Source organism: Eretmochelys imbricata, chromosome 5 (assembly GCF_965152235.1).
Source record: "Eretmochelys imbricata isolate rEreImb1 chromosome 5, rEreImb1.hap1, whole genome shotgun sequence".
NCBI lineage: Eukaryota > Metazoa > Chordata > Testudines > Cheloniidae > Eretmochelys > Eretmochelys imbricata.
In genome coordinates, this window is record NC_135576.1 from 3,385,077 (window position 1) to 3,411,397 (window position 26,321).

At 60.4% G+C, this 26,321-nt stretch overlaps 2 protein-coding genes across 4 annotated transcripts; one reads left to right on the forward strand and one right to left on the reverse strand.

The window, feature by feature from the left end:
- Positions 1–249: 249 nt before the first annotated feature.
- LOC144264780 (sigma non-opioid intracellular receptor 1-like) lies at positions 250–8,472 on the reverse strand. Its single transcript, XM_077816600.1, has 4 exons — positions 8,312–8,472; positions 7,049–7,249; positions 5,241–5,333; positions 250–3,799 (listed from the first exon to the last, which is right to left on the reverse strand). Exons 1-4 carry the CDS (start codon positions 8,457–8,459, stop codon positions 3,573–3,575), a joined length of 669 nt encoding a protein of 222 aa, XP_077672726.1. The 5' UTR covers positions 8,460–8,472; the 3' UTR covers positions 250–3,572.
- Positions 4,915–26,040, forward strand: GALT (galactose-1-phosphate uridylyltransferase). 3 transcript variants are annotated; one of them, XM_077816599.1, is made up of 11 exons: positions 4,915–5,005; positions 11,236–11,405; positions 12,823–12,898; positions 14,424–14,472; positions 15,325–15,454; positions 16,693–16,749; positions 20,496–20,618; positions 21,028–21,160; positions 24,267–24,350; positions 24,552–24,706; positions 25,014–26,040. In XM_077816599.1, exons 1-11 carry the CDS (start codon positions 4,915–4,917, stop codon positions 25,077–25,079), a joined length of 1,134 nt encoding a protein of 377 aa, XP_077672725.1. In that variant the 3' UTR covers positions 25,080–26,040. The 3 variants fall into 3 exon arrangements, with proteins under 3 accessions (XP_077672725.1, XP_077672723.1, XP_077672724.1); XM_077816597.1 differs by lacking the exon at positions 4,915–5,005 and adding an exon at positions 9,855–10,147; XM_077816598.1 differs by lacking the exons at positions 4,915–5,005; positions 24,552–24,706 and adding an exon at positions 9,855–10,147.
- Positions 26,041–26,321: the final 281 nt, after the last annotated feature.

The following is a 26,321-nucleotide window of genomic DNA, read 5'->3' on the forward strand; positions in this document are numbered from 1 at the left end:
TGCGGTGGCGGTCCCCCACGACGACCCAGATCTTTGGGGCCCCCACTGCCTCCATGACAAAATCATAGCCTTATTTAGGGTCAGTTCGGCTTCTCTGGCAGAAATGATACAAACCTTGGATTCACAGTACTTTTCATTACTGACCACCAACAAAACCACCTTTCCCCCTCACCGTCCCCAAAGCATGCAGGAAAGGTCTGCACGGGCCAGCTATTCTCTCGCACTCTCAAAACAAAATAAATAAAAACATTAAGCCAGATGAGCATGTTTATTCTTGACACTGATAAAAATAAGAGTGACTGATTCCAGGCCGTACATGTACCAAGGCAGGAGGACAGTCCAAGGACCAGGAACAAGACGCATGCTCTGGAGCCGGCTGGCTCTCATGGTGATGCTCGTTTGGAAACGGACATTACTGAAGAAGGGCTAAAGAGGCTGTAAACGTGGCTGCCAAAAGCAAGTAACCAGCATTTGGCCCCTGGACAGTTTCACGGGGGGAAGCCATTTCAGATGTAGCCAGGCAGTTAGCCCATCTGCAGGCAAACTGCAGGCCCAGCATATAACACCGCATCTTAGACTGCTTGCATTGAATGCTAGGACCTGTAGTTTCCAGGGGCCACCCCTTTGTAGTAAGAGACCAAAGGTTTGTAAAATACTAGAGGGAATTCTGTGACAAAAATATTAAAAATTCTGCACACAATATTTTAAAATGCTGCATATTTTATTTCTCAAAAGAAAACAACATAATCACACCATTTTCAATTATTTTGGTAATTTATTTCAAAATACTTGTCAGCAAATAATTGAGAATGGTGTGATTATATTGCGTTCTTTTCACAAATAAAATGTGCAACTTTTGCAGAATTTGTAGGCACAGAATTTTTAATTTTTGGTGCAGAATTCCCTCGTGAGGACCAAGATTAGGTATCAAGTATCAGAGGGGTAGCCGTGTTAGTCTGGATCGGTGAAAGCAGCAAAGAGTCCTGTGGCACCTTACAGACTAACAGATGTATTGGAGCATGAGCTTTCATGGGTGAAAACCCACTTCGTCGGATGCATGTAGTGGAAATTTCCAGAGGCAGGTATAAATATGCAAGCCAGAATCAGGCTAGGGATAACGAGGTTAGTTCAATAAGGGAGGATGACGCCCTCTTCTAGCAGTTGAGGTGTGAACCCCAAGGGAGGAGAAACTGCTTTTGTAGCTGGTGAGCCATTCACAGTCTGTGTTTAATCCTGAACTGACGGTGTCAAATTTGCAAATGAACTGAAGCTCAGCAGTTTCTCTTTGACGTCTGGTCCTGAAATTTTTTTGCTGCAGGACGGCCACCTTTAAATCTGCTATTGTGTGCTAAGGTTAGGTATGGTGCAATCTTGGTGTGGGCAGCTTGGTTGGGGGGAGGGGATCTGGATGCACAGGAGCTCATTTGGGTGCCAGGTCAATGGGACTCTGCAGGAGAGTTTAGGTGAAGGTGGTTAGGGCTCAGCTGGTGGCCAGTGTCTGGGGTTGGACTCAGTGGGGCATCGGCATGCTGGGGGAGTGGGGTTTGGTGGGGTGGGGGTGCACCTGATGCCAGAGGTGAGGCTCAGGAGCATGGGTGAGGGGAGGGGCCTCTGGGTATGTTGGCTCCAGATGCAGGGGGGACTCCATGTATGTGTGTGGGGGGGTGAGGTTTCACGGGGGAGATCCAGATGGAGGTTGGGCGGACAGGGGGAGCAGCTCACTGTACAGTAACCCCTTGATCTGGCCTTGATCTGACCCAGCCCCAGCTGCTCCATCCAGGGAAGGCAGAGAAGGAACTCTGTCTCCGTCCTTCCTCCTCCTTCCCCTCCCCCACATGTCCCTGGGTGGCTAAGGCATCACCAGACCCTCCCTCCTTCCCTTGCCCCCCCACAGTGACCTACCTCTTCCTCTGGGCCACCTGCACTGCAGGGGAGGGGTGAGTGAGCGCTGGTGCCACTTCTTTTTGCTTCCCCACAGAAACCATTTTTCTGGGGGAGAGCAAAAAGTCTGCGGTGGGACATGTTTCTCCATGCATGCAGTGGCGCAGAACTCCCCCCAGCAGTAAAATCTGTGAAGCCCTACAGGGAAAGCAGCCCTCAGGTTTGGAACAACTGCTTTCCTGCCCCAAAGTCTTCAGTAACGTCCATTTCTAAAATATCAGTACATCAGCTTGGGAGAGAGCCAGGGCCACATGGGACAGAGGAATGAGGTATCTCAGACTGGGGAACAGCTATGGGGGCAAATCCCATAACCATCAAAGGTTGGTTACAAGAGACAGTCCACAGGGCAGGCTGGCTCCACTCGAGCTCCGCCATGTGCGCCCCAGCCCTGGGGCTCAGCCCACACAGATCCCTTTAGGGGCACAGACTGCCCCGCAGCCGAGGCACCACCACCAGGAGGTACAGACACGTGCATAGCCCAGGAGGCCACCACAATAAGGCTGTCTGTTAAGGCGATGGATGGTGGCTCTCCCCATCATAGGAACAAACAATAACAGGTGCAGAATGTGCACCATGGAAAGGGCCCCTGCTCCAGTCTCTGGCCTTCCTCCCTAATCTGCCCGCATCAGAGCCTTGCAAAAGAGGCGGATTGTACATACACAAAACAGGACACAAGGGCAGGGTGACGCAGACTGCATGAGGCGCACAAACTACAGGCCTTTCGACACGTAGCGCAGCATGTTACTGCAGATGGTACTCGATGCTAGTATCTAACGGAACATGCCATCTAGTGACACTGGGTATTAGAGCACCCCCAGGAGCGAACTCTAAATCAGACAGATTCTATAGTAGAAACAGTAAATAGAAGACTAGGCAGATTACAGGACACACACGGGTATCCTACGTAATCTATACTGAGTGCATGAAGTACCACACAGAGCACATCTACAGGTACTTTACACCAGACGCTGTCCACTGAGAAACAGAGATGGGAAGTGGCTAATATACAATCTGTACTTTACCCAGACAGCGTCTGGAAGTCAGACCCACCCTGCTGTATATTACCTCCAAGGCTAGACACCAGATTCACACTAGCTGAACCCCATTTACTCCACTGCAGTTACTCCGGGTTCAGCTGGGGACGAGTGAGCTCAGCAGTTGGCCCTAGTCTATGTAGACACACGCTGGGCATGGTTTCTCTCATGTCCAGAGTGTGTATGCACAGGATGATCCATGTCACACACACCCCCATGATTGGATTTTCGTAGGCCCCCCGGTTTTCAAAGCACACGAGACACAGCTGCAGACAGAGGGGATGGACACACACAGATGTGGGCAGCAGCTCAGTCGCTGCAGTCTAGTTACAGAAATATAGAGGAACATTTGGATATTAAAAAAATAGCGATCTAGGTTTATCTGTTATTGCCTGTTTCTCACCCGGCTGAGTGCTCACTGCGGCAGGCGGACGACACAGCTAATGGTCAGCCTACCTGGCACACCTGCGTGTGCACGGGGGAAGGGGCAGAGGTGCTCTTGCTCGTTGCCTTTCTGGTAAGATCTGCATGATGGTGGGGGATGGGAAAAGGATGCCCCTTCCTGTGACGCCGTGCTGGTGTTTGGGGAGGGTGGTCTCACTGGGTCAGGTGGCTGAAATAGGCACTGGCTTCCAGAAGTAAGGCTTTGGCATAAACCCGGAGGGTGCAGAAGAGGGTGCCGAAGTCCTGAGTGCTGAAGATGGTGTCGGCCAAGGCGAACATGAGCGTGGAGGGGATGAAGCCACGGCCATACTCCACCATCCAGGTGCCAGCGCTCCACTGGACAGCCGTGGCCTCTCCAGATTGGTGCACTATGGTGTCCCCTGCAGGCAGACAGACAGACATAGCACTGGCCGTTATTCTGAAAAATACTGGTTCCAACGTGCTGCTCTGGTATGTCTCCAGAGACAGCACACATGGCTCTTTGTGGGCCTGATGAACCTCCACTCCAAGCCCGGGACAAGGGGGATGCTCAGCACCATGCTGGAGAGCTGCCAGAGGGGGGTGGGGGCGGAGCTAATCCAGAAGCCTGTCCCTGACAGAGCCCAGTACCAGCTGCTTCCAAGGAAGATTGCAAGCGTGTACCCTGGTGTAGAATCATGGAACAGCCTTCCCACAGGGGCGATTTCCTCCTGATACTCAGTGGCTGGCTCCTGCTCTGAACCAGGCGGCTTTATGTTTTCTAATCCCACCCATGTTTTTTAATCCCACCTGAGGGAGATGTGTTCATTACCCGTCAGCGTGTATGCTTTCCTTGAATCCTGCTCAACTCTTGGCCTCCATGAGATCTAGTGGTGTGGTGTTCTGCAGGCTAATCTTCTGTCCCCTGCAAGCTTCCCTCTATCCTGTGGGGCTAACGAAGCTCTAGCCTTATCCGTTCAAATCCGTACATGAAAAGCCCAAGGCAACCAGCCCTGCAGAGGCAGCCACGCAGGGGAGATCTTCGAGCACGAAAGGGTGGGGCTGGTGCTGACAGTGCCAAATGCACTGTGGGAGCAGAGTTTTGATAGCCCAGAGCCCAGTAACATGTTTAAATCACTGCCAGCGGCTGGCATACCAATTGCTATGCTTATTGCTGAAAGCAGCTAAGAGGAGGCCTTTCTGAAACCCTGGCACAACTAACAGACCAGGAGGGGAAGGTGGAGTGAGTGACCGCAAGGAGTAAACATGACCCTCTGCCCTCCTGATTGGAGTTGCTTTTCTGAAGCATGCCGTTTGGCAAGATGGAAAGTCTGGCAATAGTTAACTATTGCTATACAGCCAGTTAACTGATGGAAAGTTTTCCTGCTTGACTGATGGAAAATTGTCCACCTGACAGGCTGGAAATCTCCACCCTTATCTGGGTTTCTGCTCAGCAGTTTTGTTAATGAACAAGCTACTTAATACTAAGAAGTTGGATATAAAAAGAGGAAGAAATCCGAGCTTGATGGACACTTCAATGCCTGGACACCTCTCAAGCTTCCCTACAGACATCCGGCTGGCCACTGGACAGTTGCAGTTATCCACTCAAGACTGCCTCAAGACCCTGGGTAAATATGCATCTGGGATTTTTTGGGGTGTTTTACCAACCTGTTGCGGATGTTTGTAAGTGTTTAAGACTAAGTAAAGTATAGCTTTAAGTGTGAACACTCTTGTATTGTCCTGTTTGTGCCAGCCACCTATCGGTTGGACGGCCGTGTCGCCACTGATTTATTTTTTGACACCACCTCGCACAGAGTAAGGTTACCAAGAGCTTTGGGTTGAAAGAACCCTGGGTAACAGCACCTGGGTAATAGATTTCACTTCTGGTCGTCCCCTCCTTCCACTGCCTGAAGGTCCCCGAGATGATGGTGTCGGAGATGTCAGCCCAGTACCGACCTGCGAGAGAGGCACACAGTGTGAAATCTCAACACGGCTATGGGGGAAGGTGGGGCCTTAATATCCAGGTCTCCAAAACCTCATGGAACAAATCCCTTCCACCCACAGCTTGGATCTGGCTGCTTGTTGCATCCCCAGGGGCTCTGCCAAGGACAGGAGCCCACCCAACCGCATGCTGCCACCTTCCTCTCCATGATCGTTTGCCACAGGCAATCAAAGGGAGCAGGGGCTCTGAGGCAACCTTGAGATGCTGGCTGCAGGATAAAGGGAAAGGGTCTCGAGTTGCTTCTGCCTCCTCCATTCTCGGGGATCCAGCTGCGTTCCCCCTCATTTTGGCTCTTGGAGGCTGGAGGGTTCTGCTGATCAGCACACCCCGAGCATGGACCATCAGAGGGACAGGCAGTCAGACATCCTTGGCCAGTGGTCTCTGGAGCCTGGGCTTTTCTCATTAGTCTTGGCTTCACTGCTCAGCAGCTAACGTGCTGGAGTCAACTCCCCATGGGGAGGAGAGAAATCAGACACAAGACAGGCTCCCTCTATGTGCCTCAACATGGTGTCTTTCTGCAAGTGTGTTTACACAGCATTCCTGGGCTGGGGGATCCTGAATGCCCAGCCACCCCACTGGAGATGTAACCAAGAGGGATCACGAGGCAGAGACACTCCTCTTACCAGACAGGCCATGCTGGGGAGCTTCGGACAAAAGAATGATCAGAAGCGCTAAATTTTTTCAGCTCAGCCTGACCACAGCTGGCAGGGGGCAGTGGAGAGAAGAGAAGGCACCACAGGCACATACGAGGACTTGATGGGGAAGAGCCCCATGGAGGGAGCAGATTATCAGGGGGGTAGGACAAAGGTCTAAGAGGAATGGGATGAAGCCGTTTGCTTCAGTCACTTATTAGATTAGAAAAAGCTCAAGGGGACACACTGCAGGGAACAATCCTGCCTTGGCTCTGGAGCGTGGGGATCTCTCTGGGATTCTTCTGGCCAGGCAGGCTGGAGGCCAAGGGTGCTGAGCTGTGTTTGCGTGACACAGTCGAGGAAACACCACGGTTGTTTGTTTTAGTGTAAAAGGTGTTAAAAGGCAGAGAAACACAGCCACAGACAAACCCCCCTTCCCCTGCATCACTGCACTGAGGCTGAGATCCCCAATGGCCCCCTAGATGTACTGCCCTCTAAGGACTGTGCAGCGTGTTTGGACCAAGTGCATATTTAGGACAGTTCTTTTAACCCCTTCCAAACAGGTGGCTTTCATGCCTAGTGGGGGGCGGGTTGCTTCTACATCTGGGACAGTTCCCCAGACGGACTTTAAAGCTATGAGTTCAGGACCTGAATGCAGGGAGCAATGGAGTCCCTGACCCATGACCCAGTTCCTGGGGGCTGGAAGCATGTGTGATCTGCACACGTTGTGAAAGCGGCTCATTCTGTGCCCTGGAGAGCAAAAGACTACAAAGTCTGCATCTCCCTCCCACCCCGCTGCTTGCAAGGTGGGATGAGATTTCCAGCCCTCTTCAGGCTGAGCCTTGGGGGAAAGGTTCTGCCTCCATCCTCAGCGAGCACGACCCCAGAGACTGCAGATCTGGGGTCATGCCTGCAACACTCGATGCTGGGGTGCAAGAACCCCAGTTGGAGATCAAAGTGAGCTCCAAACACTGGCTACCCAATAGCAGCCCCTCAACCCAAGCCTCTCTGCTTGAATGTAGCTGAGTCCTGCTTACCCGAGTGCCCCCCGGTGTCGATGGCCGTCCCAAAGAGCAGCACATACTCAGTGAGCGAGGCATGGAGCAGGCACATGGAGCCCATCCACCCGCCTGCGTTGACAAACACCCACTGCAGGTCCTCGTCCGGCAGGATGTGGCCTGGGTGCTTCTTCCGCAGCTCCACAATGATCTTGGAGAAGGCCTGCTCATGGTCCAACCCTGCAGCACCAAGAAACCTGGGCAAAGTCAGCACTCCCAGGATGCCCATGGCCCCGCCACTTCCCTGGCTCCCATCAATATGAGACACCAAATTTAGAATAAAGAAAAGGAGGACTTGTGGCACCTTAGAGACTAACAAATTTATTTGAGCATAAGCTATCGTGAGCTACAGCTCACTTCATCGGATGCATTCAGTGGAAAATACAGGGGGGAAATTTATATACACAGAGAACATAAATGGGGACCCTTGCTTCACTCGGGGAATAAGACATTAGGGATGGGATCGAACATTCGCCCCACCTCGAGTCTATTCTCTGCCCCTTCCCCTGGGCAGGCAGCCCCCGACCCGGCCCCACCAGCTGATAGGCTGGGTCCCAATGTCACACCCACCAGGCAAGTGGGCACCTGGCACGAATCGGTGCAGCTGCGCCCCAGGGGCTGCCGGGGACCCAGAGGCCTGCCCCAGGCTTGGTCAACAATTCACACTTGGCTCTCCCTGCCAGAGCCCCCCACCCCATAGGTCCTCCCACACGTTACCCCCTATCCCTCCGTCCCATGGATCCTCCTTACATCCCCCCCGTGTTACCCCACCGTCCCATGGGTCTCATCCCCTCAGAACCACACATCACCCCGGGGCCCCACTCAATGGGCCCCCCTCGCATTAGCCCCCAGCCCCCGTCCCACGGGTCCCACCCCCTCAGAGCCACACATCGCCCTGGGGCCCCACCCAACGGGCCCCCCTCGCGTTACCCCCCATCCCATGGGTCCCACCCCCTCAGAGCCACATATCGCCCCGGGGCCCCACCCAATGGGCCCCCCTCGCGTTACCCCCCCCAGCCCCCCATCCCATGGGTCTCATCCCCTCAGAACCACACATCGCCCCGGGGCCCCACCCAATGGGCCCCCGTCGCGTTACCCCCCAGCCCCCGCACCATGAGTCCCACCCCCTCAGAGCCACACATCGCCCCGGGGCCCCACCCAACGGGCCCCCCTCGCGTTACCCCCCAGCCCCCGCACCATGGGTGTCTCCCCCCCGAGTCCCTGCCCCGCGCCCGGACCCACCCGCGTGGTGCCGCCCGAGCGCCGCGATCTCCTCGGGCCGGAACTCGAAGGGGCGGGAGGCGACCCAGCTCCGCAGCCCCTGGGCCAGCAGCGCCAGGCCCAGCAGCGCCAGCCCGGCCCGCAGCGCCCGCGACCCCAGCGCCCGCATCCCGCGCGCCCCTCGCCGCAAACCGCCGCGGCGCGCGCCGAGCCTCGCCGGGGGGCGGGACCGTCCGCTCCGCGCCAGCCAATGGCACCGCTGGGGGCCCAGGGCACAAGCCAATCACAGCTCGCAGGCCGACGCCATGGGGCGGGGCCGAGCGGGCACGGGCTCGGAGTGACAGGCCGGGGGCGGGGCCGAGCGGGCACTCGCTCGGAGTGACAGACCAGGGGGGGGGGCCGAGCGCCACTGGCTCGAAGTGACAGGCCGGGGGCGGAGCCGAGCAGGCACTGGCTCGGAGTGACAGACCAGGGGGAGGGGCCGAGCGGGCACTCGCTCGGAGTGACAGGCCGGGGGAGGGGCCGAGCGGGCACGGGCTCGGAGTGACAGACCAGGGGGAGGGGCCGAGCGGCCACTGGCTCGAAGTGACAGGCCGGGGGCGGAGCCGAGCGGGCACTGGCTCGGAGTGACAGGCCGGGGGAGGGGCCGAGCGGGCACTCGCTCGGAGTGACAGGCCGGGGGAGGGGCCGAGCGGGCACTGGCTCGGAGTGACAGGCCGGGGGCGGGGCCGAGCGGGCACTCGCTCGGAGTGACAGACCAGGGGGAGGGGCCGAGCGCCACTGGCTCGGAGTGACAGGCCGGGGGCGGAGCCGAGCAGGCACTGGCTCGGAGTGACAGACCAGGGGGAGGGGCCGAGCGGGCACTCGCTCGGAGTGACAGGCCGGGGGAGGGGCCGAGCGGGCACTGGCTCGGAGTGACAGACCAGGGGGAGGGGCCGAGCGGCCACTGGCTCGGAGTGACAGACCAGGGGGCGGGGCCGAGCGGGCACTGGCTCGGAGTGACAGGCCGGGGGCGGGGCCGAGCTAACACTGGCTCGGAGTGACAGACCAGGGGGCGGGGCCGAGCGGGCACTCGCCCGGAGTGACAGGCCGGGGGCGGAGCCGAGCGGGCACTGGCTCGGAGTGACAGGCCGGGGGCGGGGCCGAGCGGGCACGGGCTCGGAGTGACAGGCCGGGGGCGGGGCCGAGCGGGCACTGGCTCGGAGTGACAGGCCGGGGGCGGGGCCGAGCGGGCACTGACTCGGAGTGACAGACCAGGGGGCGGGGCCGAGCGGGCACGGGCTCGGAGTGACAGGCCGGGGGCGGGGCCGAGGGGGCACTGGCTCGGAGTGACAGGCCGGGGGCGGGGCCGAGCGAGCACTGGCTCGGAGTGACAGGCCGGGGGCGGGGCCGAGCGGGCACTGGCTCGGAGTGACAGGCCGGGGGCGGGGCCGAGCGGGCACGGGCTCGGAGTGACAGGCCGGGGGCGGGGCCGAGCGGGCACTGGCTCGGAGTGACAGGCCGGGGGCGGGGCCGAGCAGGCACTGGCTCGGAGTGACAGGCCGGGGGCGGGGCGGTGTCAGGCCCCAGAGAAGGGGCGGGGCTCGCGCGCCGCAGGCCCGGGCGGAGGGTCTCGCCCCTGCCCCGGGGGCTCAGAGCGGCCGCTCTCGGCTCAGCGCGCGGGGGGAGGGAACGTGGCGGCGCGTACGCAGTGACGTACAGCACGTGGTCCCCTCGCTGCGGCCGCCCCTGTAACGGCGGGGAGTCACGTGACGCGGAAGCCGCGGCCGGTGCGGGGTCGGATGGAGGCGCGCTCGGAGCCCGCGAGTTCGGGGTCCGGCGAGACGCGGCCGGCGGTCGGGTCCTTCCAGCCCCGCGGTAGGAGGGGGCTCGGCTCGGCTCGCCCCACCCCACCCCACCCGAGTCCCTCCCCCCGGTGCCCGGTCCTCCGCCCCGCCCCCCCGTGGCCCCCCCTCCCCCTGGTGCCCGGTCCCCCGCCCCCGCCCCCCGTGGCCCCCCTCCCCCTGGTGCCCGGTCCCCCGCCCCCCGTGGCCCCCCTCCCCCTGGTGCCCGGTCCCCCACCTCCGCCCCCCGTGGCCCCCCTGCCCGTGGTGCCCGGTCCCCCACCTCCGCCCCCCGTGGCCCCCCTCCCCCTGGTGCCCGGTCCCCCACCTCCGCCCCCCGTGGCCCCCCTCCCCCTGGTGCCCGGTCCCCCACCTCCGCCCCCCGTGGCCCCCCTCCCCCTGGTGCCCGGTCCCCCACCTCCGCCCCCGCCCCCCGTGGCCCCCCTGCCCGTGGTGCCCGGTCCCCCACCTCTGCCCCCCGTGGCTCCCCTCCGCCTGGTGCCCGGTCCCCCATTGTCCCCCCCCACCCCCCTTGTGCCCTGACGCCCTCAGCACCTGGCCCCCAAGCCTCCCTAGTGCTTGGCACGCCCCATTCCCCCATCATTCCCCCCAAGTACCTGTCCCCTCCATTCCCCATCGCTCCCCCAGCACCACCATGCCCCCCCAGTGATGAGTTCCCCATCCCATCTCCCCAGCGTTTCCCCCTAGCTCCTGGGACCCCCAGCCCACCCCCCCCATCATCGTCCCGCAGTGCCCAGGCCCCCCTCTTCCCGGTCTGTTTTTCCAACATTGCTCCCCGACGCTTTTCTCACTGAACAGCAATGGGGAAGGATTTTATTCCCCCCTTAAAACATGAGGTCCTTTGTGTGGAGCAGAGGGGGCTGTGGGAGTAACAGGAGTGAGGCTCAGCTCCTCTGTCAGGTGTTACCCTCGACACCCTCCCCATCTGCCCGTGCGGGCTGGGTCGGTGTCTGGGCCGCGGGGATGTTCAGCACAGACGTATACGGGTCAGTTACTTTTGCTGCAGGTGTTCCTGGGTGGAGGCGATGGCCCCTTAGCAGAGCATTTCCCAGCCCAGCAGGTTCCGCCGCATTCATGCCTCTGACCCCTTCCTCCCCCCAGAGCACCAGCACGTCCGCTATAATCCCCTGCGGGATGACTGGGTGCTGGTGTCCGCCCACCGGATGAGGCGTCCCTGGCAGGGGCAGGTGGAGATACCCCCACGAGAGGACGTCCCTCGCTGTGACCTGTCCAACCCGCTGTGCCCTGGAGCAGCGCGAGCCAACGGGGAGGTACTGGGCCGGGGGGTGGGGGAGTGGAGCTTGGCCCTTGGGGACCTCCCAGGAAGTGAACACCAATGAATGGAGCTGTGCCTGTGTGCGGGAGAAGGGTATCGCTAGCCGGGTTAACAGCTGGGGGCAGAGAGTGGGAGTGACTCGTCCTGGGTCATGCAGAGAATCTGGCAGAGCTGAGAATAGAACCCAGGAGTCCTGGCTCCCAGCCCCTGCGCTGCTGTAGCCCGCTAGACCCCACTCTGCTCCCAGGGCTGGGAATAGAACCCAGGAGTTCTGGCTCTCAGCCCCGACCTACTAGACTCCACACCTGGCATCTTCTCAGTGGGAGAGCCGTGAGCGTCCATGGACATTAGCGTCACCGTTGGCATGTCTGACTCCCAGAAGAGAGCTCGTTAGGCTGCTGGCAGATCCCCGTCAAGCATGTTGGAATCTCGGTGTGCTCCTTGATGCGTGTAAATTCCCACCTGTGGAGATTGCCATGTCCCCCAGGCCTGGACCAGGTGGCTCAGGGGGATGGATCTGGGACATGGAGCTTTTCCTTCCGAAGGGAAGCCCCGTTGCTCAGCTGTAGCCCTGGAAATGGGCTGGAGGCACCCAGTTTATCCATCCCCTCTAGCTCTCTGCATTTCCCAGTGGTTTGTGGCTGGTCATCTCTTCTCCTCCTCCCCACGCCACCATCTCCTGAGAGCCAGGAATTCCTGCAGAAAGCGCTGCCCTCAGGCCCCTGCTGGGAGCCCCTTGTCAAGGCCAGCAGGGCTTGGGTAGTGCAGGCCCACAGATGGCCCGGATTGTGTGTGTTTGCGGGGGGAGGGGTGGCCCTAGCCCTCCGAAAGGCTCTGCATGGGCGGGTGGGCTCTGCATGGGAGGGTGTAGCGGGCACTTCTTTCTCTAGCGTGCCCCTTGCTGGCCTGGGAGCCTCCGTGCTGTTCTCTTGAGTCCTCTGGGCTGCACTGAGTGGTGCAGGAAAGCCCAAGCACCAGGCCCAGTGCTGAGCTCAGCTCCTTTGCTCCTGGATTCATAGATGGGGGGGAACAGGTCCCATGTGCAGAGGGAAGGGTGCAGGACCCCCCCCTCCCACACCGACTTCCATGGGATCTCTCTCCCTGCCCCCAAACGTGTACGGGGAGCAAAGGAGGGGGTCCCTGAGGCAGTGGGAACAATCTCCTTTGGAGGGGTGTGCCTCACTGCAGTGCATTCTGGGCACCCTTTTCTTCCCCCTCCCCCACACATGGCTCTGATGGACAGTGGCCATGGCAGGAAGGGGCTCCATGCCTGTGAGCTGTGGGTATGCCAGGGTTGTGGGTTAGGATACTCGCAGCTCTGGTGTGGTGTGGACTTGGGGGCTTCTGGCTGCCTTCTCTCATGAGCCCTGGGGCCCTGCCCTTATAACCCGCCTCTCATTCTCTTGGTAAAGGTGAATCCGCAGTACACAAGCACGTTTGTCTTCGACAATGACTTCCCAGCACTGCAGCCGGATGCCCCGGAACCCGGTAAGGGCCCCTGAGGTGCTCACCTGCCCCGAGAGCCCAGCCCCTGCGGCCAGCTCCAGAATCCGCAGAGGGTGGTACCGGTGCTCACCTGCCCCGAGAGCCCGGCCCCTGCGGCCAGCCCCGGAACCGGGCACGCCCCTGCAGGGCTCACCTGCCCTGAGAGCCCGGCCCCTGCGGCCAGCCCCGGAACCCGGGCACGCCCCCTGCAGGGCTCACCTGCCCCGAGAGCCCGGCCCCTGCGGCCAGCCCCGGAACCCGGGCACGCCCCCTGCAGGGCTCACCTGCCCCGGGAGCCCGGCCCCTGCCGCCAGCCCCGGAACCCGGGCACGCCCCCTGCAGGGCTCACCTGCCCCGAGAGCCCGGCCCCTGCGGCCAGCCCCGGAACCCGGGCACGCCCCCTGCAGGGCTCACCTGCCCCGGGAGCCCGGCCCCTGCCGCCAGCCCCGGAACCCGGGCACGCCCCCTGCAGGGCTCACCTGCCCCGGGAGCCCGGCCCCTGCCGCCAGCCCCGGAACCCGGGCACGCCCCCTGCAGGGCTCACCTGCCCCGGGAGCCCGGCCCCTGCGGCCAGCTCCAGAACCCGGGCACGCCCCCTGCAGGGCTCACCTGCCCTGAGAGCCCGGCCCCTGCGGCCAGCCCCGGAACCCAGGCACGCCCCCTGCAGGGCTCACCTGCCCCGGGAGCCCGGCCCCTGCGGCCAGCTCCGGAACCCGGGCACGCCCCCTGCAGGGCTCACCTGCCCCGGGAGCCCGGCCCCTGCGGCCAGCTCCAGAACCCGGGCACGCCCCCTGCAGGGCTCACCTGCCCCGAGAGCCCGGCCCCTGCGGCCAGCCCCGGAACCCGGGCACGCCCCCTGCAGGGCTCACCTGCCCTGAGAGCCCGGCCCCTGCGGCCAGCCCCGGAACCCAGGCACGCCCCCTGCAGGGCTCACCTCCCCCGAGAGCCCAGCCCCTGCGGCCAGCCCTGGAACCCCGGCATGCCCCCCTGCAGGGCTCACCTGCCCCAGGAGCCCGGCCCCTGCGGCCAGCTCCGGAACCCGGGCACGCCCCCTGCAGGGCTCACCTGCCCCGAGAGCCCGGCCCCTGCGGCCAGCCCTGGAACCCCGGCATGCCCCCTGCAGGGCTCACCTGCCCCGAGAGCCCGGCCCCTGCAACCAGCCCCGGAACCCAGGCACGCCCCCTGCAGGGCTCACCTGCCCCGGGAGCCCGGCCCCTGCGGCCAACCCTGGCACGCGGGCACGCTCCCTGGGGTGCTTGTTGCTGGTGTGGTTGTGTGTGTTGTCTTAGTCGGGGCCTGGGGCTGGAGCTGTGGTTGGGACCGAGGGGCAGTGGTGGAGCTGTGTGTGCAGGGGGAGTTCCAAGCTGGCGTAGCAGGAGAAGCTGCGGGTCGGGATTGAGGGGCATCGGCGGAGCCAGGCAGGCAATGCTTGCGCTGCTCTAGGTTAGGACTGGTGCTGCTCATCCCTGACCTGGGCTGTTCCCACTCACCGTCCATCTCTGGCTCATTCCTCTCTCTCCTTCCCCAGACGCCTGCAGCCACCCCTTGTTCCGAGCAGCATCCGCCCAAGGAGTTTGGTAAATGAAGCCTAAAGGCCTCGGCTGAGGCCATTAATCCCTTAGGGGCCTAACGCCAAATGCGGCGCTCGAGCAGAATGAGGGAACAGTGTTATCCCTAGGCTGCTCTGGGGCCCTGCAGCTCGGTAGGTTTTCTAGCTGGCACCAGCCCCAGCCCCCACCCTGCCTGGTTCCCTGCTTCGGATTGGAAGGGACGGCGCTCCGTACGTGGCCTCGGGACATGTGCGGAGCGGGGTATTCTGTATGGACGCTTTTCTTGCTTTTGGCTTTGGTTCCCCTCCCGGGCACGTCTCCTGTCCACTGTCCCCTCCAGCTGGGTCCTGGCAGGAGAATCACATGGTGGTGCCGTCCCCGCAGGGGTTAACTCTGTGGGGCATTTGAAAGCTATTTCCTTCACCCCGAAACCCCTTGCTGGCTCCCAGGTTTCAGCCCTGGCTCTGCCACCAACCTGCTGGTGACCCTGGGCAAGTCACCTGCCCTCTCTGGGCCATGTTAAATAGGGGCAGTGCTCTGCCCTACCCACTGCTCCCAGGGTGCGGGAGGGGGGGACATGGGCTTGCGAGGCTGAGCGCATTCACGCTTGCTGAGGATGCAGGTCCCATAGAAACACTGGCAAATAGCCCAGCGTCTCCATCGCTTTGCTGAGCTGCCCGGGGTGGGGCTGGGGGCTGAGTGCCAGCTGCAGGGACCGCTTGTTGTGGGGCTGGATTGCTGGGGGCGGCTGGGAAAGCAGGGTGGGGTGGTGGTGGTGGTGACTGGGCTGTAGTGAGGGGACACCTTCCTCTCCCCCGCCCCCTCCCCCCCCCCCCCGGGCTCGTGCACTCACAGCCGTCTCTCCCTGCCCTCTCGCAGCAAGGTCTTGTGCTTCCATCCTTGGTCTGACCTGACGCTGCCGCTCATGTCGCTGGCCGAGATCCGGGCAGTGATTGACCAGTGGGCGGAGCTCACGGCGGAGCTGGGCGCTTCCTATCCCTGGGTGCAGGTCAGTGCCTCCCCCCTCCTCTCCAGTGGGGTGGTGGGGAAAGGTCCTGCACGGGTGCAGCATGGGCAGCGGCAGGCCAACCCCCCCGTAGACGCATTGCACCCTCTAGGGGTGGGTGAGGGGAATGCAGGCTCCGGGCACATGCGTATAGGCTTGGCGGGGATCAGACAGCTGGCAGCTCCTCACACCAAGCCGCAAGCTGTGACGTGCCCGGATATGTGTGTCTCTGAGTGGCATTCGGTGCTCTCCACCTGCTGCAGGGGGTTAGTTTCTGAACGACTTTCCTCCAACGTGGGGCAAGGCTCTGCGTAGCTAGGGGTGCTGTCACCGTTGTGTGGGCTCTAGCAGTGAGGAGCCGGGATTCCTGGGTTCTAGTCCACTGGCTCACCTGCGTGACGGCTCTGTGCCTCGGTAGCCGTACCTGTGAAATCGGGAGAATAACCCACACCTTCCCAGGGCATGGTTGTGAGGCCAAATCCATTAACGCTGGTGCAGCATCGCGTGCTGCTGAGAGCCACTAGAAGTGCAAAATGGTAGTGGGCGTGTTCTGAGCCTCTCCTGCCCCTGCTGTGCCCCTGGCCGTTCCCCACCTGCCCCCCACGGTCTGCGCTGGGCAGACTGTCTGCGACGTCACCAGTTCTGTATCCCAGTCAGAGTGGTGCTGCCATTGAGCTGTTGTGCCTAACGGTCTGGAGAGCCGGACCAAGCTTCCTCCCAGTTCTCTGGGTCCCCACTGATTTACTGATGAGCGGGTCCCTGAGCCCCCTCGCTCCCAGCCTGAGACTTTCCCCGCGCTGCTAGACCACTGCCTTTGGCTCAGGGCTCCCCTCTCCATTGGTCATGTGCGCTCCCAGGGTCTAAGGAGAGAGAACCTTCCTCTCCCCGTGTGGAAGAGTCTGATCTAGAGCAAAGGGATTCTGCAGTGCACCCACTGAGCTTGGTTGGCCTCCTTCCCCATCCACTTGGGGTCTCGGAGTCTCGCTACATCTGTGCATTGAACCGCTCCGCCCAGAGGCCGGTCACTGTCACTATCACCCCCCAAGTGGTTGATAGGAAACTGAGGCACAGAGCAGGTGAGTGACTTGCAAAGGCCTTTCAGGGGCAGAGGAGGGAATAGGACCATGGAGTCCAGATTCTCAGGGCAGTGCTCCAACTGCTAGGCTGTGCTTCCTTGCTAGCAGCTGCTGACAGCTGACATTAGAATAGTCCCGAGAGCTTCTTTTCCCTTCTCTCTGCAGATATTTGAGAACAAAGGGACCATGATGGGCTGCTCCAACCCTCACCCTCACTGCCAGGTAAGGGAACCAGCTGCTCGCACCCCGGGGACTGTGCCATGGGTGGGTGTGTTGTGTTATGGGGATGGGAAGGGGTGTCCCAGCACCCTCCTGCTCCTCCCTTGAGCTTCTCTGAAAAGTGACTCTTGTGAGCCCTGCTGGCAGAGCCCCCAGCTTTGCAATGTTCAAATTGCACCTGTGGCGTCTCCTTCAACAAATGAGTGTTTAAACCTCTCCCTCGCGACATCTGAGCTGTCCAAACAGCAACGCAGGGCTAGCCATGGAATCTGAATCCTAACGCATGTCTGCCTCCTTGCCCCCCGACGCTTTCCATTTCCTCAGGTCTGGTCAGTTCTCACTTGGCAGTCAAGTCCATCATCTAGGGCCCTGATGCTGCAGTTGGGCTGGTGGAGGGTTGACCTCACCCTGGTATCTGATTGCAGCTCCTCTGCACAGGGACCTGCCTCCTGCCTGGGGTGTGGGCTGAGCGTTGTGTCGGGGGTGCCGTTTTGCACAGCCACTTTCCTGACTAGATTTTGCTTCAGCCTCTCCCTCCCCCTGAGAGCAGGAGGTGACAGCACTGAGCTGAGTACTGGGGTGTGGGCTGAGCACTGAGCACCTGGGTGGGCGGGGAAACTGACTAGCTTCCAAGTGAAACTGATTATTGCCATCTCCCTGTCCAAACCCAGGGCAGGGCGAAAAGAAAAGGGCCAGCATCACCAGTGCGAAGTGAACCAGACTCGGGATTCCCTCAGCCTCCTTGGTCCCAGGCGCTGACAGCCCAGCCGAGGGACTGCCCTAATCTCACTCGTACAATCCTCTCAGTGTTCCTTCTGATATGGGAGCTGCTTAGTGCACCCTATTGGGTCAGGGTTAAGATTGGGTGGCCCATAAATGCACCTTCCCATTTGTTCCTCCTAAACTGTCTGGCTGCCCGGGTAACTTTTTGTGGGTTGATCCCTACCCAGTGTAGATCTTGACTTAGCTAACTTGACTTCAAAGGGGCATGCCTCTTCGTGCCAGCTGAAGATCTGGCCTTGTATGTGGGCCCCAGGTTATGTTACCCTCCCACAAAACACGCCAATTCTCCCTGTTCTGTTTTGTTTGGCGGCAGGGGGGACAGCTGTAGCGGTAACTAGAAAGGAGTTAATAGAACTTCATAGCCACTGTGAGGGACCCTACAATGATGAAACCCTGGAAGTGCGCACGGTTGCTGGTTGAAAGCACACCTTGTGCAAAGCAAACGGAGGGGAGACCAGATGCCTTGTAAAAATCTAAAACCTCTTCGCTGTCCATCTTCAAAAAATACTTTTCTCATTGAGAGCAACTCCCTTCTCTCCCCTCCCTCCCCCCCAGTCTTTTCTAATCTGGGAAATGTTACGGGTGCATTTACACTTCACGATGAGGCTTATTGTATGTTTTCCGCTGTTTAGCCTCAGCCTTTGTGGATCACAATTTCACCATCAGATGGCAGCATAAACCTGCAACTGGCTGCTTCTCCTGGCCGTTCCAGGTTCTGCTTTTTCTGAGCAACCTCCCCAGTCCATCCCTCCCCCAACCTTGTGCCTGTGGTGGGAGGTGGGGAGGCTGCTGCCGAATAGAGCGGTTTGAGGGGGGGGATTGTACCATCCGCTTGGGAGCATTTTAAGTGGGGAGCATGTGAAGCGATCCTTCCTGGTGCTCCCAGAGAGCTGCTGAGGCCTCCGCCCTTGGGATACAGCTGGGAGCGAAAGGCCCTTTAGCTTCCAAAGCTGTCTCTCCGGCTCTGGCTAGCATCAGCCCTTAGTGTAGCCCTGCCAGCTATTGCAGGGGCAGGGTGGGCTTTCCTGCCCCCTCCACCTCCCTGGGGGGGCCCACTGCTAGCCCACAGGTGCCACCTTCTGCCTCAGCCCTCCCTGTGGAGCTGCTTCCCAGCTGGGAACTCAGCCCCACACTGGCTGGAGAGACTTCTGGAGCTCCACCCTGGTGACTCTCCGGGGGTGGGGGATGTGCCATCTGCATCTGCCCAGGGAGCCAGCGGAGTGTACCCATGAGGAATGGCGATGCCAGCCCCCTAGACTGGGGAGAGTGCCCAGGGAAACCCCTTAACCGCTGTAGGGTCTGCTGTAATCTGTTCCCCGGTGCCCTCAGTCCTCCAGGGGCAGTACGCCTCAGGGGCCTGTTGCTGGTCAGGTGTCCACTGCAGCCCTGCCTGCCAAACGGCATCTAAAGATCCCACCTCAGGCTCCACTGTGCGCATAGAAATCCCCCAGTTACAGCCCCCAGGCAGGGTTCACGCCGGGCTGCTGAGATGCTCCCTGCAGCTCTGTCTGGCTGCAGTTCAGCACAGGTGGGCGTCGGGCACCCCCTGAATGCTACAGCAGTGGGCACCCAGTATAGAAAGGGGCACGGAATGGGGGGAGCTTTTCTGTCTCCCGTGCAGGAACCACCCAGTCCCGAGGGGCTGGGCCCGGCTGAGTAGCCGGCTCCTGGATCTCCCATCCTCAGACGTGTTGTGCCCAGTGACTTGGGTGAAATGCTGAGAGGGGGACTCTGTGGGGAGGGCCTCGGGGCTGGGGCTGCGGAGTTTGTTCAGGGCTTGGCTTCTTCTTACCTGGTGATGAGCTGGAGGGAGACCAGGGAAAAGCCATCGATCAATGGGGCTGATTTGAGGGGGTTGGGAGGAGAATCTGCTAGGCTTGGCCGCGTGACATCTCGGGGAGCATCTGTCACACAGACATCCAGGAGTGGCAGGGCGTGGGGCCTGTCATGGGAAGATGCCAGCGAGACACTTGCAGAGCTCAATCTTATCGAAGGGAAGGATATGGGCTGGCTGGCTTGTGGTCTGTGAGTGTCTACGCAGGAGATGATTTATTGTAGCAGAGCCTCCTTTATCCGAGTCAAAGGCAGAACAAGATCCAGGGGCTGGAAGCTGACCTCTAGGAGTGAGGAGTCACATGCTCTTGGGCTGGACGTGGGGATCTCTGGGTGGGGCTCTCCGGCCTGGGTTATGCGGGAGGTCCGAACAGATGATCACAGCGGTTGTTGTGGCCCCAACATCTGACTCTAGTTTCTGAGGATTCCTAGGGGACAGCGCAGAGGGACCGGCTGAGATTTAGAGAGAGGAAGTTGAGGCTGATCTCAGGAAAAACATTCCCTGCAGTGAGCGGGGTCAGGTTGGGGAATGGTCCCTGTCCTGCCCGCCGGGTGGGAGCGCCGTCACTCGAGACATCTAAACTAGATGGATTGAAGCCCTGGGGGAGGGGCTGTTCTGAGACCGCTCAGCTGTTCCCCCGCCCCCAGCTGTGTGCCATGGGGATGCTGTTGGTCCCACCCGATGGCTGTGGCAGGGGTTGGTGGGTCTCCACCTTGCAGAACCCACCATCAGGGCACGCGCTGATTGGCCCCCTTGGTGGCCGTGAGGCCAGGGAAGGGATGGGCCCTGGAGATGAGGCAGGTGGGGGAGGAGCTGGGCTCGATTCCTTGCTGAGACGTGCTGTCCCTGCCTGTCGGCCCATGCGGGGCTAGGGGGGATCACAGAATCAGGAAGGGGACTCTGCCGTACACGGGGAGCGGGTAGGGAAATAGCAGGGCACCAGGTGCTCAGCCCTGTTCTTGCCAGTAGGTGGCGCTCTGGTACCACAGCTGGGGGCCTCTGCTGTCCCCACTGGCGCCCCCTGCGTGGAGCACAGCTGCACCATGCAGACCCACCCATCGCTTCACACTGTCCCCGCGGGGTATCTCAGCTGCTCCCCTTCAGCGACTGCTTCTCTCCTGGCCCCCCCCAGGTCTGGGCCAGTAACTTCCTCCCCAACGAAGCCCGGCTGGAGGACCGGACACAGCGGCAGCACCTCCAGGAGCGCGGCGTGCCCATGCTGTTGGAGTACGCCCGGCTGGAGGCCCAGAGGAAGGTAGCCGCCTGTGGGCGGGGGCGTTGGCTCTGTCTGGGGGTGGTCATGGCTCCCCCCGGGAGGCAACAGGGAGGGGACCAGCTCCAGATCCTGCTGGGGCCAGGTCTGGACTCCTTTTAAGCAAGGCCCCTTCTCCTAAGATTAGCTTCTTTCTGTAATGGGGCTCAGAGAGCTCGGTGTTTGTGTGAGACCCTCTTGCAAAAGGATGTGCAGGGAGCTCAAAGCACCTGCCACTGCTGCCATGCGAGGGAGATCTGCCCTAGCTTGCATGGCAGAGACCTGCAGCCTGGGAGCGCCCCTGGGTCCTGCCCCCCGCTTCACTGTGTCTGGGCAGGGGTGGCAGGACTAGCCCCCCCTCCCAGTGCGGAGGGCTTTGCAGCCCTTCAGCATGGTGCTCTGTCCCCTGCAGGAGCGGCTGGTGGTGGAGAACGCAGACTGGCTGGTGGTGGTCCCCTATTGGGCTGTGTGGCCTTTCCAGACCCTGCTCCTGCCCCGCCGTCACATCTGCCGCCTCCAGGAGCTCAGCGACAGCGAAAGGGATAGTAAGTGGCTGCCCGCTCCTGGCCCCGGGCGGAAATGTCCTCCCTCTGCCCCAGCTGCATGCTCTGCTCTGGAGCCAGCTGTTGCATGCGTCCACCCCTGCTCCATGGACCATGGGGAGGAGCCTGGAGCAGGGGTAGAATGTCCTCTGGCCCCGCCCCCCAGCTGCTCTCACCCACGCCTGCCATGCTCCAGCTGGGGGCGAGAGGCAGGGCTTGGACCTTAAACCTTCCCCACTGATTAGCCCACTGGCCCATCCTTCACCAAAAGTCTTTGTTCAGTGGCTGAGAAGCAGCTTGAGGCATCTGTTTCTTGTGGCTAACAGCAGAACAAGGAATCGGAGAATGGCACGGTGCCTAACACCAGGAGCTGGGACTCTGGGTTCTTTTCCTGTCTCTGACATCAGGCAAGGAAATCTAGCTTTTCCTGCCTCAGTTTCCCCATCTGTAGAATAGGGGTAATGATGCTGCCCTGCCTGGCAGGCAGCTGTTAGATGTCATGGTTTGTAAATTGCTTTGAGCCCCGCAAATGCGGGGGTCAGATGTGGGGGTGGGAAGAAGTTGTTACACTCAAGCTCTACCTACTTTGGATGCCTGAATGAGAGTGTTTATAGCCTATTATGAAAATCTGCACAATGCGACCCTCCCCTTTCTTGTGTGCTCTGATCAGCAATGAGAGAGTTAATCATATGAACATGTAATGTCATCATTCCGCTTCAGAGGGAACACCCGATTGAGATGAGTGGGGACAGCTTGCACATCTCAGAGCCGTTGTTTCAGGCTGTCCACAGACTCGGGCAGATGTGCCGCAGTGGGCTGTGTTTCTCATTCATAAAGAGACCAGAGCGTTACTGCGCTCTCCAGAGTCTCAAAGGCAGCTGCTAGGGGAGTCCGCTTCAGTCCCGTCCCATCCTCGCTTGGAGGCAGCCGGAGCTTTAAAGGTTCCTGGGAAATGCTGGATTTGCAATGCAGGCAGCGTGCCTGTCTCTCATACCAACTCCAATCACTGCTTCCCATTGTCCCACCCACCCCCCGCTTTGACTGCTGGTGGATTGCAGGGTCCCCAGCTCCCGTTCTCATTTCCTTCTCTTGCACTGTATGAAATCAGAAGTGGGGGTTCTGGAGCGTGGCGGAGCAGCTCCGGCTGTGTGCCCAGCACGAGGGATTGGAGGGCAGCTCTTTGATGTTCATTTCCCCAGGTGCTCTGTGCTGAGCTGGGCTCAGGATGTGGGGGTGCTGGGAGGCTGAGTCCCGCATGCTTGTCCCTGCATGGTGCCATGCCACTCATGCGAAGCTTCCAGAGCCAGGCTTGGGCTGGTGCTTGGTGTGTCCCGCAACTCCCTGACAGTAAGGAATAAACTTGGGCGTCCTGCCTGCCTGCCCTATGTTCGGCCCACTAGGCTGGGAGGTGGGGGCGGCTGACGCTGTGCTGAGGGCAGGTGGCTCGGTATGCGAGGCACAAGCTTTCCCAACAGGTCCTGGGGCTCTGGGAAGTTTGCAGATGTCACACAGACTGGGGTTGAGGTGAATAATGAAAAGGGCAGGTCCCTGATACAGAGCCATCTGAATCGCTTGGTAAACTGGGCACAAACAAACAATGTGCTTACGTTTTAATAGGGCTTAGGGCTAAATGGAAATGAATCCATCTAGGACTAAAGAATGCAGGCTGCGCTTGCAGGATATGGGACTCTCTCCTGGGAAGCGGTGAAGCTAAAGAAGATTGGGGGCTGATGGTGGATAATCAGTTGCATGTGAGCTCCCAGTGCGACACCATGGCTGAACAAGCTAGCGCGATCCCGGGATGCATAAATCGGAATCTCAAGTAGGAGTAGAGAAGTAATTTTACATCTGTACCTGGCACTGGTGCAACCGGTGCTGGAATCCTGTGCCCAGGTCTGGTGCCCACAATCCAAGAAGGATGTTGATAAATTGCAGAGGGTTCAGAGAAGAGCCACAAGAACGATTAAAGGAAAACCTGCCTGAGAGTGACATGTGACTCTCAGAGCTCAGTCTTTTTAGCTGAACAAAGAGAGGGTTAAGGGGTGACTTGATTATAACCTATAAGTAACTACACTGGGAGCAAATATTTAACAATGGACTTGTCAGTCTAGCAGAGGAAGGTCTAACGTAATGTAATGGCTGGAAGTTGAAGCGAGACAAATTCAGACTGGAAATAAAGGTGTAAATTTTTAACAATGAGGGCAATTAACCATTAGAACAATTTAGCCAGGGTCATGGTAGGTTCTCCATCACTGACAATTTTAAAATCAAAACTGGGTATTTTTCCAAAATATCTGCTTCAGGATTTATTACGGGGCAGTTCCAGGTTTGTGTTCCACAGGAGGGCAGACTAGATGATCGCAATCTGGCCTTGGGTTCTGGGAAAGCACTGGGATGGGGCAGGGGCACTGCCTGGCCCCCAGTGAACAAGGGGTTAATCTCAGGGCAGCTTCCCCTGTCCCAGAGGCACTAGGGAAGGCGTGGCTGTGCAGAGGAGGGTTGTGGTTTGGGGTCCACCCCAGAGGCGCTGGAGCAGTTTGAACCAGGGGTTAGGTTGGTGGGTGGGAAGGAGGATGAGCAGCGTTCCCTTCTCAAGCAGTGCCAGGGTGAGGTGTTCTCTGTATCCAGCCAATCGGTGACATGATCCCTCTTCTCCCTTGCAAGCTCTGCCCAGCAGTGAAGTAGTTAAGGGCATTGGTGGTCGCATTGTCGTTAGGTTCCAGAGTCGACACTCGCTGTGTCCCATAAGGGCAAGGCCCCAGTTTGTGTTTCCATAGCTGCGACCCAAACTGGCCCAGCCCGGGGGTGGGCACCCAGCCCGAGGTGTCGGACTGCTGTGAGCTCTGGCTTGGAACGTGAGTTCTGGAGAGCTTCCCCCTTGCTGACTGGGTCGCTGACAGGGCACTGAGCTGCCTCGCAGGTGGGCGTGAGATTCTGCCCGTGGTCAGATGCGACCCAGGCAAGAGTTTTTGTGCTTTTCCTCTGAAAGCTTTGCCCCCCCGTCTGCGCCAGGGACCCTCCTGTTATCTGTGCCACCACACGGGCCAAGGGCTTGCGGGCGGGTTGGATTAGGGCTGGTGACAGATCACTTGCTGTCCTTGTGTTGCAGGTCTGGCTTCAATCATGAAAAGGCTTCTCACCAAGTACGACAACCTCTTTGAGGTTTCCTTCCCCTACTCCATGGGCTGGCATGGTACGTGGCTGGGGGGTGGGGGGGCCGGGGAGGTGAGTGCTGGGCGAGTCAGGGCACCGGGTGGCTCAGGAGATTGGCATGTGGGGTTGACGGTTCAAATCCAGCCCCTGCCGGTCACGGTGGCTGCTCGGGGGGCCATGTGAGCAGAGTCTCAGTCCTGTGACCGGTACCTGGAATCGTTGCTGGGCTTGTGTCTGGCAGGCGCCCCCACGGGGCCTCACTTGGGAGAAGACTGTGGGCACTGGCAGCTTCACGCCCACTACTACCCGCCCCTCCTCCGCTCGGCCACTGTCCGCAAGTTCATGGTGGGCTACGAGATGCTAGCCCAGGCTCAGCGGGACCTGACGCCGGAGCAGGTGAGCGGCACGAGCCCTGGATCGGGGGCAGGGTGTTCTCGGGAGCGGGCTCTGTTGGGAGTGGCCTAGGCTGGGCACCCAGGGGCGGGTGTGGGGCTGCAGGCTGGGAGTTTACCCCTCCCCCCCCGAAGGGTGGGCTGTGGCGTAGGGGTTTGGTGCCCCCAATAGGCCGTGCTTCTGAACTGCAGGAATCGGCCCCCGATTTCTTTGCCCGTCCAGTTGGAGCAGCCACGTGGGGCCTTGGTGCCGGTTCCAGTGCCCTCGGCTCCCTGCTGAAGTCTCACCCGTGCTCTCCCTTTCCCCACAGGCCGCTGAGCGCCTGAGGGCTCTGCCCGAGGAGCATCACAGGGTGAGGCCACGGGAGGCAGCGTGACGAGCCGCGTCGCACGAGGAGGGGAGCTGGCACATTGCAGAGGGGGCCGCCGGCCGCACACCGGAACTTAGTTACTTTGTTTTTCTGACCAGCGGGAATTGGGCTGGGGGGGATCTTCTCTGCAGCTGGAGGCGCTGGTGGGCAGAGCACGGTGGAGTCTGTTCGACAGGCCACTTTACGGGCAATGATAGTCACCACTCAAGGTGAGGCTGAGACCTGCAAACTTGTGAGCCAGTTGGAAAGTTCTGCAGGTCTCAGAAGGCATCCGAGTCTGCCCCTTGTAGAGGAGCAACCAGTACAGGTCCCACTGGCTTCCCGTCCCATCCCCCGTGCGCTCACTGGAGGTGGCATTTCGGAGCCCAGGGCCCTGGCTCCTAGGGTGGGTGACTGGCTGTGTGAGCTCCCCACAGCCTCAGAGCTGGGTCTCTGGGGGCTGTCACCCCATGGGAGCTCCCAGGCTGCAGCGGGTGGAGAGCTGCTGTCAGCCTACTGTGTCAGCAGTGGGGCGCACTGTGGCATATACTGAAAGGGTGCTCTGGAGGGGTCAGGGAGTGATGTCACCCAGTAACCCCTGTGGGCTCCTGGCTCCTATGTGCATCAGCAAGGGGCCTGGTTCTGGCTTGTGGGAGGCAGGGGGGTGGCGGGAAGTGGTCCAGAGTCCCTGGGCCTGCTGCTGAGGGACAAATTCTCTGTAGCTTTTTTAAGCTCTTGATGCCCACAGTTCCAGCCCCACACATGCCAACCCCAGGGCCAGCCCCTACCCCACTGGTGGGCTCAGAGAGCCCGATGTATGATGGGGTTTAGCTCCTCACTCCCACCCTTTGCCCCTGCCGCCCACCTGCCGTTGTGCACCATGGCCAGCGGCTGCTTGCTCGCCTGCTGCCTCTCACCAGCTCTCCATGGAGCTGCCTGTGGGCGCTTGGCTTTTCACTCGCTTCAATAAACCCTAAAACCAAAGCAATGCTGCCTCATGCTGGTTTGGAGCTCAGGGGCCAGATCTCAGCCGCTGTAACTCCCTGGAGCTCTCCGGGGGTATATGCCAGCCGAGGTTCTGGCCCGGAGCGTCTGGGGCTGCGGGGTGGGGGCTGTACGTGTCTCGCTGCCTGGGGGCAGGCAGCCAGCAGGCGCAGCGCCCTCCAGAGCCATCTCCCCCGATTGTGCGAGGTGTGAAGAGCACTCTAGTTCGATTGCTCTCGCGCTCTGTCTCCGGCACCCCTGCCCTGCCGGTGCCAGGACCCAGCC